Below are 10,080 nucleotides of genomic sequence, written 5' to 3'. Positions count from 1 at the left end.
AAATAAATCTTGGAGACTTCCTGCGTACCACAGTTTGAGAATGACTGCCCTACAGAAACTGGCGAGCAGGGAGGCTGACCAGGAGATGAGCATGGAAGACCTGGTCCACTATGGCAGTGAAGTCGAGGTGAGTGACAGAGCAAACTCATGGCCCTGACTCCTTCAAAGCAACTGAAGACCAGGACAGAATGGAGACTGTGGAAAAGCAGAAGAGTTCTTGCTAAGAATATCCATAAGTGCCAGTCCTTATACCTGTGGTCCTGTGAATGCAGCTGGAGATCTTGAGCAGTCTCTTCAGTTCCTGCCTGTACTCCAACAGCTTTGAGTTTAAAGGCTCATGTTGTTCTGTCACTGTTTGGCTGTGTGGTAAGCTGGTGGTGTCAGTGTGCCGAGGCAGACTGTATGAATTGTGCAAAGTGGACCCACAATGCAGACACAAAGGAACATGGAACAAAACTTGAATATCAACGAAATGTGAGCCGTTTTATAAGGCTGATAAAAAGGGCACAAAAACAAGAGGCAGTTGCACACTGGGGAGAAACTAACTAGAACTAAACTGGGGAAACTGCACGCTAAACAAAAAAGACAAAGAACAAAACCTTGAATGTGATTTTTTTTAAAAAAAACCTGAACATGGAAAATCCAGGCAACATGGAGGCATGGAAACACGACGAGGAACAACAGACGACCCGACACTGAACAGAGGAGGAAGATAATGAGAGGATGGGGAACAGCTGGGACAATCAGACCTAACGAGACAAGGGGAAGCAAAACTAGACACACTGCACACCGGACAGAAACTTTCACAGTAAAACAGGAAACACCGTGGACCGCAGACATGAAAACATGAACTTGATATCATAAGACATGCAGACATGAAACACACAAAGGGGAGGGAAACTTGAACACGGGTAGAAAACACAAGGGGAATCTAAAGAACACTGAACTCTAACGGCAACTTAGGTTTAGTAGAAATGAACTTAAATATAGATCGAACACCTCAAAATAAGGTAAAACTGGGAAAACACAGCTGAACAGAGTCTATCGAGAAAAAGGAAGCAAAACTGAACATGTCAAAGGACCTTCAAAATAAAACAGGAAACATAACACAGGCAGAGACACAGACATGCAAACTAGACACAGACAAAAAGGTCAGCAACATGGGGACATGACTGAGCTGGCTCAACTAAACGGGGAGATCAGACAACCACAGCGAGCAAAGAGAGAGCAGAGCGATACAGGAGGCGTCACCAAAGGGAACCAACAAAACAAAGGCCAAGTACAAGACAGGACAACTAAAAGCACAAAGGAACAAATAATCAGACCACGAAAATAGACATAAATCCCTTCTTCAAACCAAAATAACTCCTCAACTCACAAAAAGCTCAAAACCCTGACGTATGTGTGTTGTGTATACTAAAAATGTGCTAAATATGATGTTAAATACTAAAAGGCTGTTATTTGTATTCATATAAGTGAAAAAACTGGAAAAATAAGGTGAGAAACAAAATACAGTAATTGTAAACAGAAAGGATATATTCAGTTAGTTCTTTTCAAAAATCATGTCGTCATTGTAAAGAAGGAATATTTGTTTTTTCACCTTTGCTGTTGTTATGAATTGTGACTTAAAGGTTTCACATTAACAAATGATCAGAAGATGGACAGTTTTATGGTTGATTTTGTCACGGTTCTGGGTCTGTTGGACCCAGTATTTTGAGTTTATTATATTTTGGTTTTATTCTGCTTCATGTATTGTTTGAGTTCCATGTATGTATTCCATGTTATTTTGTCTCTCAGTGTCGAGTCTGCGTTCTTGTTTATTAATTCATGTTTCCTGTTTTATTGTGAAAGTCTTTGTCTTATGTTAGTGTGTGCAGCTTGGTTCCCCCTGTCTCGTTAGCCCTGATCTCTCCCAGCTGTGTCTCCCTTCTGTTGCCCATTCCCTCATTACTACCCTGTGTATTTAAGCCCTGTGTTTCCCTGTGCTCAGTGTCACGTCGTACCCTCAGAATTATACCTGTGTGTTCAGTTCTCAGTGTCATTGTTCAGTTCATGTTTTCGTTTATCACCAGCAATAAAGGTTCTCAGTTTCAATTCAGTCTCAGAGTCTGCACACAGAGCCCTGACAGATTTAAATGCCAGGAAGAGGGGATTGAAATGATACTACAGACGGAGCTCGTTCCACAACCACTATCCTGCAGCTGTTTATTTATTTATTTATTTTTAACCAAGAACCTGAGGAGGAGCTCTCCAAGCATAAACTAATACATAGTCATTATTCACTTGTTATTCTTAATTGAATTAATGCTTTTTGTACATGTAAAGATTTTGAGCATTCGAGTATTAAAAGAAAGGAGAAAAGATTGTGTTGCATTTTATCGTTTCCTGTGAAAAAATCAATGATCAGTTTATTAAATCAGATATTAAAACAAGTCCCGAACAGTAAACAAATGACTTTTAAAAATCTGCGACAAACGCATTAGATATTATGATGAATACACAAATAAACACACAAAGATTTTTAAAAATGCAGAGATTCCAGAGATGCACCGAGAAACTTCCACACAAGCTTTCTGTCCTCCGCTGGTGCACGTGGCACAAAACTCCAGATCCAAGTAAACTGGGAAATACGGTTCTTATCTCACGGTGCATCCTGCAGCATCCTGTGAAGTTTTGGTTTTCGAGTGCGCTGCGTACGTGTTTCTTCTTCAGGTCTTTAGGTTTTCGCGCCCCTCAGCACTAGATGGAGATTGAAAGAAACTACAGGAAGATGTGCTCTGCTGGTTCAGTCATCATCAGAAGTTCCTTTTTCAGAACAAAAGGAGTGTCTTTAACATCTCTGTGTGCGACATGCTGTGAAGCGTCTATTTGAAACCAAATAATTCAAATATTTTTAAAAAAATAAACAATTTTTGCATTACACATACAAAAAAGTAATTTATTGATGTTTCTGCATGTGTAATACAAAAAGTAATGATTACACTTTGCTTGTTATTTTATTGAAATAATGCAGCCTTTTGAGCCACAGTGGTTACGCCCACTCTTCACTGTCCCACTGTCACACTGCACACGTTCCTGTCCACTGTCTCATAGAGTCAAATGTCTGGAAACATAATATGTCAGAATGGATGCAGTGAGTTGTATACGTGACAGAGATGGTTGTTAGAGTACTTTGATCTACTCTGTAAAGTGATGTGAAAATGCCCTGTGACATAATCACTGGTTAACATCAGGCTACAGCTGCACAGCAACACTTGACTGATGAGCGGCTCTTCCTCTCACAGTTTACGACACACGCAGAGTCCGACTGCTCGTCGCGGCTGCTGTTACCTGCTCGGCTGCGATCAGCACGCACTCGGCTTTAACAGCATTCTCGCTTCTTGACTAGATTTGTGTGTCTGTGCTGATGCTTTTGCACGATAATCGTACACTCCTCCAGAGCTGTGCTCCATCACGTTCCACCTCCGAGCACGTGACCTGACATCACCTGGTTGTAGCCAAAGGAAGAAATGTTTTGTTCTGTTTGTGTCAGCGTGCAGAACTGTGACGGTTCATGACTGACTTCAGTGCAGTAACACAGCACGGCTCTGCTGTGTTATTAAAAATGTGTTTATATTAGCACATATACAAATGTAGTTGTTGCAAACAACACAAGTTTTAGGATTATGACAGGATCACCAGGCAAAAACATCATGTCTCACATTTTTTTCAACTGAGACTGATTCTGAGGCCGCACAGTGTTTAAGACTGTGAGAGCATTTAGAAGAGAAAGCCCAGAGTGTGGTGGGATTTCTGTTGTGTAATAGTGTGGCAGTGACTCGACTTCCAGACGGGGAAATCCCAGAACTCTTGTGTGGGCGCCAGACGGGAAAACTCCACAGTGCAGCTTCTGGCACGTCTGAGTTTCTGCCTAAACTTTGTGCGACATCTCTTTCTTTCTGCCTCACATCTTTTTATTTCAGCACTGCTCAGCAACTTCTTGTATCTCAGGAATTTCTTTTATTTTTCTGACTCATCTCTATAGAATCTGCTTCATGTCGTCTGCTGTTGTGTAATTAAGAGTTAAAATAAGCTTGAACAGCTGCCCGTCAGCATCGTTTGTGCTAAACACTATTCAAAGTAAAACAGTACAAATATAAGTGACGTTGACCTTTCTCTCCTCAGCGAGCCGTTATATTCATCCCACATCTCGTTCCTATTTTCAAAGACTCATTTACCGCCTGTGGTTCTGATTTGCGGCTTTGAGCACACTGAATATGTCGGCTCCACTCTGCTCAGCAGACACAACCATCGGTTGATTGTCCCATAACTGAAAGATTACACACGAATAACCTCCACAATAACGAAACAACATACACATGGAACACGCGGGCTGTGGCCACACGTGCATGAATTTACAGAAAACAAAGAATTACTTCATAACAAATGAATGTGCTTCTTAAATGACCTGATTGAAGATTTACTCTATACGTGATCTGAAACATCAATATTATTATTCTGTGATATTAAAATAAAATCTGTAGTCACATAAACAAATCCTAGAAAAGAAAAAACTGAATAATGAGTGTCAGGTCACCGTCCTCCACACACAGCTGTCTTCATACAGACGCTCTGGTTTCTCGTCCTTTAATGTGAAGCATAATGCAGTCACTAATGTACGCGTCATATTTAGGCAAAGCTGTGGATGATCCATCGTAAGCAAAAGATGACCTGAAACATCCACAATCAATCGGTCCATGACTGGGAGAGTATAGATGTGACTGAAGCAACTGGGAAACATAACGACTCACCTGTAACTGCTAACGAAGCGTAAACACACTCTGATGTCTTCCATCTAACAAGACCTGATTTGTTAGTTCCTTACTAAAAAATTATTTTCAAAAATTCTGCAGAATCAACTCATTTAACAAAATCTGAGGACTTAGAATCACTGTGGTTACAAACCCATCAGTTATGTTGTTCAGACATTATGCTGATGCAGCCTTTTCTCTGACAAGCTTAATGGTTGGATATTATTCATATTATATAATATTAATATTTTCAAAGTCACTAAATGTAAACGTAATAAATCCTGTGACCATCCAAAACTGTGGGTTACTTCCAGCCGTGGTTCAGAACAAACTGTGTGTAAAACACCTCAGCAGGTACGTGTGCTCTGTAGGAGCTTTTACAGCGTAAACTGTGAAGTTTGAAGCTCTGTCGTGCAATACAGCAGCAGCACACTACAGAGTGGAACATGTTCTGAGCCCAAACAACCACACACACACACACACACACACACACACACACACACACACACACACACACACACACACACACACACGCATTAAAGTCTTCTATTTCCATACAAAACCAAACGTGTGTTCGTTTCAATAAATGAAAACGTGAAATGAAAGCTCCACAGAGGCAGAGCGATGCGTTCAGTGGGTCAGTGCTGCCTTACCTGTTTGAACTGCTCCTCATAGGTCCACTCGTGGTTCTGCGACGCGGCGTGCAACGATGGAGAGTCTGCGTGACCGTGGGGAGCGAAGACTCTGAGATGCTGAGACACGCACGCTTCCTGCAGAGAGGACTGGTTTAACCCAACATCGTCCCCGACCTCGTCTTGGTCCATGAGATCCTGCTCTTCCGTGTCATCTCCCTCCCCGTCCCGGTCTTTAACGCAGATACCGGGGTTGGAGTTCCCGTCTTCGGCGCATATACGGACTTCCATGTGAGGAGGGGTCACTCCTGGGGGTGAGCTTTCAGCTCCGGCGGAGAGGGCGCCTGGCATCGCCAGCTGATAGTGGCGGAAAGCCAGAGCTTGTTGGTGGATCTGGGACTCCACCATACAGCGGAGCTCCTTCTCTTTCTCCGCCTGCCGGAGCTTCTCCTCCAGGGCGAGGCGCGCTGCCTGCTGGCGCTGCAGGTTTTCCATGACAGCCTCGAGTTTCATGCCGCCGCTGCCGAGCTGGTGAGACTGTGCGCCGGGATACGGGCTGTGGGGTGTTTGGCGTGGAAGGCTGCTGCCAGAGGAGAAACAGCTTTGCTGCAAGGGAAAAGCGGTTGGTCGTAAATATTATCACATCAAATGCTTCCTTCAGTAAGCCACGTGGTCGGATATCAGATTGTCATAAAGAGCATAGCACGCGACACATGTTAGCCGCAGGTGAAAAGTTCTGTGAGCGCAGAAAACATGGACGGAACTGGATGTAAAGACAAAATAACATAAAGTCCGGACGCTTACCAACACAGACTTAGCAGTTACACGTGAGTTATCAACCATGTTGCCGAAACAGCCCAATCACGAGTCTTCTTTCAGGCGCAACACGAACATGCTCAGGAATAAATGCGTAAAGCGGCTCAGTCATAAATGCCGGAGCGCCCGCTTTCTTTAGGCAACAAGTGGCAAATGTAGTGAGAATGAAGCCTGGAGATCAGCGCGCCTGGTCCACCTGCAGCAGCAGCGCGTCAGTACTGAGAGCTGACCGCACGCTGTGATGCAACTACTGACACCTCTGCTCAAGTAACGCCAGTTTATTTATTTAAGCAGACATCCTGAAGTATGTTTACAAACTGGTTTGTGCAGTTTTATTGTTTTGTATTTTTTGTAAAGCTGAACTTCAACATGACAAAAAACGACTCAAACATACAGTCACGTGTACATCCAGTAAAGGCATTTAAAGCCCAGATGTGTCAGTTTTACTGGGATCATAATAAGCCTATAATTTCCATATGATTAAGAGACAATAATATTGTTTTGATATTTTACAACAGATATTCATGTTTGAATATGTATTTCTGTGACGTGTTTTCCGCTCTCACCTGTGAAACTGAGCCTTAAATTTACTTCGTCACATGAATCCAATAAAAAGTCACGTGAAATAAAATCTCATGTTTCCATAAACCTTTTTGTCCAGTTCTGAATTCAGAATTATTAATATTTATGTTGTACCAACGGGGCATTTTTTTGTTTGTTTGTTTTTGCTTTAAACAAACAAACAAACAAACAAACAAACAAACAAACAAACAAACAAACAAACAAAATAAAGTACAAAAAAAAGATGTTGAGTTTCTGGATATTTCTTTTTGTATTTAAAAATTAAGGTGATTGAAAAATAATGAAATTTAAATAATGCTTTTTCAGTTATTTTTACAGTTACATTAAAGTTATGTTTTCGTTAAGCCCTCTGTTTAATTGCATTTACCCAGATGCACTGAACCTTCAGCGCACCGCAGAGACAGACACTACAGTGCAACACAAGCTTCCTCTTAACATGTTACTGTGTATGAACGAGTGCTTTTGCACACTCATACAGAAACACGGAGCTACAGCTTTAAAATAAAAATCCACCGTGTTGTGATTCACTGAGTCCTCCACTCAGTTTAAAGAGTTTGTCTGTAATTTATATTTTTACTGTTAGACGTTGACTGTTACACTCATTTTATGATTGGAATCATTAATCCTGTGGGATATTGCAAATATCCAATAAAGACAACCATCAACCTGAGAAAGGTGCTGTTAACGTCACAGTTACAGGATTTTCAGTTTTCTATTTAGAATCACTTATTTTTCTTAGTCATTTATTTAAATGTATCTTTTTCTCTTCACTTTACTTTGAGTTCAGAAAAACCAAAACAGTAGTAAGATTTTACAAGTCCATATAAGGTAAAGCTGTCACTGTATTAACTCTAAAATAATATATTGACACATTTCTCTAACAGAAAAAAGATGCAGACTTTTTCTCTTGATTTAATGCACATTTCTAATCATAGTGATAAATTAACTCTATTTGAGTAAAATCCCACTGATTTTTAACACTGAATTGAGTTATTTGAAATTAACACTGGAGGTTCAAAAACTCTGATGGGAGTTGATGTTACTCTATACTGTGTTATTCATACACTCATCTCTAGTGAAAATTAGCTCTAAAATTTGTAATTAATTTTACACAAAGTAGTGTTACTAAAACTCTTCCTGTAGTTTTACCTTTACAGTCAATTCACTGTTTTGCAGCATGAAAACCTGGTTTTTAATAATGCTTTTACATATAAAACAAGTGAGCAAAAATCACAACTAGATAATACATTTAACAGCTTTATTTTTATGTCAGATTCAAAATATAAAAACATCTCATGTAGTGTATAAAACACTTTAAAACAATGAATTTAGTTCGGCATAAAACAGCAATACAGAACGACATACAGGGAGGAATCTGAAACGCCATACTTGATTTGAAGAAGCAACACAGCTCATTTATGTTCAACACCTTCAGCACCATGCTGGGATGCAGTCTGACCCTAAATGCATGATAATGGTCATCAACAGGGTTTCCATCAGTTTTCCGCAGAGCAACACAATGTCATCTTTCACAACAATACTTTTGATCTTACAAAAAACGGAATCTCAGACTACATCTGTACAGATGGTAAAGTCAGGGCGGTACTCTGTACCGTGTGTTATTATCCACTTAGCTGAAAACAAACTGGTAGACAGCACAGCTCCAAGCAGTTTCTGGACCTTCTTCCAGTGTCACCATCTTTCTTGGTCCTAAAGCTAATCTTTCCAGGCTAAAGGACTCTAAATGCTTTATTTTATTACTATTATATTTATTTTTACTTGTGGTGTCCTGTGAAGGTACGCTCTGTAAGGCTGCATCTTTAGCCTGAGTATGAATCTCAAAAAACACTTCCTCCATTGAGAAGACAAAACTATTCACAGTAGCTGTGCAACAGCAGAGGCACACATATCCAAAGACTCTTATTTGACCTTTTCAGATGTTGTGGGTGTTTCTTCTACATTACTTGACATCACCTCCCCTGTAGTGCAAACTTCTTTAACTGCCACATCATGCTGTAGATTAACATCAGTGTCAGCCTGTTGGTCAAAATAGTTAAGGTGTTTGGTATTTAAATGTTTTCTAAAACCTGTGGTTTGGATGAACGTGTACATGTTGTGAAGCATGGTGCTGTACAATGTGCCAAACACAAAATGTGCTTTAAACAGTTCATCAAAAGCACCAAGTGAAGAGGTAGACTTGCATGGCATTCTTGTCAAGAATAATGAAGAACCGGTGGATGTCATTCTTCTTCACCCCAACAGCCAGCAGGTAGGGTTGAGTGCTGGTAGTGACGGCATCAAGGTGCTCTTGGATACTTGTTCCAGTCTGAAAAGACAAATACAGACGGGCAATAAGAATCAAGTGTTTCTTAAACTGGTAATTCATACCATGAAAATAGAAAAACACAAAGCTTCTTGAAGAGCACAAGACGCCTTTCTGCTTGAGAAGCTGACACCTTTCCTGGTCTCTAGCGGCCCTGACCAGATGGTGGAATCAGATGTAATAGCAATGCTGAGAGGTCAAAAATATTTGTTTTTAATAAAGTTGAATCATCATCAACAACACATTTCAATGCATTGATAAACTGTTTGAGTAGACCCAAAATACAAAAGAACAGCTGTTCTGTGACAAACATTATATATGCTGTGAATGTGCTAATCAACAACAGCTCACCAATGTCAGCATTAACTTCAGCGGCATCCTCAGGAGAGTCAGCAACAGTTCTTCCAGGTCAGTGGTAGAAGGAAGCTTCCTGCCTTGTTGGATAATCTTTCTTTTGAATGTTGTTGGCCACCTCTCCAGCAACCTGCCTGATACATCCTCACCAAACATCAGTACAAAATCCTGTTCGATCTGTAACAGGGATAGAGAACAGAGAATCATATCTGCTTTCTATAAAATATTAAAGTGTGTTTACATTGTCAAAGTAATGACAAATATTCACCAAGCCTTCGATATCTTTGAAACGTGGAGAAACAGACAGTATGTTGCTTGACAGCAGGAGGTCAAGGACCATGTTGTGACTGTGTCTTCATCAGCTGAATGTTCCATCAGAGCGATTGCCTCCTTACACTCATCCTCACTCAGCATCTTCTCTGTAACAAACTGCAACTCTCGTCTGACAGTCGGTCCACCACACTGGTCTTCACTCGATGCTCCATCTCCTGGTGCTACACAATATGAAACACAGCTTTATCAAAACTAATAACAACATTTAATAACCATTAATAATAAAGAACCACAGTTTGGAACTGTATTA

At 40.7% G+C, this 10,080-nt stretch overlaps 1 protein-coding gene across 1 annotated transcript; it reads right to left on the bottom strand.

The window, feature by feature from the left end:
* Positions 1 to 840: 840 nt before the first annotated feature.
* On the bottom strand, positions 841 to 6,477 carry LOC102302902 (AT-rich interactive domain-containing protein 3A). The gene is made up of 2 exons (XM_005942920.2): positions 6,227 to 6,477; positions 841 to 6,028 (listed from the first exon to the last, which is right to left on the bottom strand). The coding sequence occupies exons 1-2, from the start codon at positions 6,263 to 6,265 to the stop codon at positions 5,429 to 5,431; spliced, it is 639 nt and encodes a 212-aa protein (XP_005942982.1). The 5' UTR covers positions 6,266 to 6,477; the 3' UTR covers positions 841 to 5,428.
* Positions 6,478 to 10,080: the final 3,603 nt, after the last annotated feature.

This window comes from Haplochromis burtoni, unplaced genomic scaffold, assembly GCF_018398535.1.
Source record: "Haplochromis burtoni strain Fernald_Lab_line unplaced genomic scaffold, NCSU_Asbu1 Contig_341, whole genome shotgun sequence".
In the NCBI taxonomy this organism is placed as follows: domain Eukaryota; kingdom Metazoa; phylum Chordata; class Actinopteri; order Cichliformes; family Cichlidae; genus Haplochromis; species Haplochromis burtoni.
The sequence above is the reverse complement of the archived record's forward strand: the minus strand, read 5'-3'. Positions and strand labels throughout refer to the sequence as shown.

Coding starts and splice junctions, on each gene's coding strand:
- LOC102302902 (XM_005942920.2), bottom strand. CDS start 6,265: ATGGTTGATAACTCACGTGTAACTGCTAAGTCTGTGTTG. Junction 6,029..6,226: donor TAACTGCTAAGTCTGTGTTG/GTAAGCGTCCGG, acceptor TTTCCCTTGCAG/CAAAGCTGTTTCTCCTCTGG.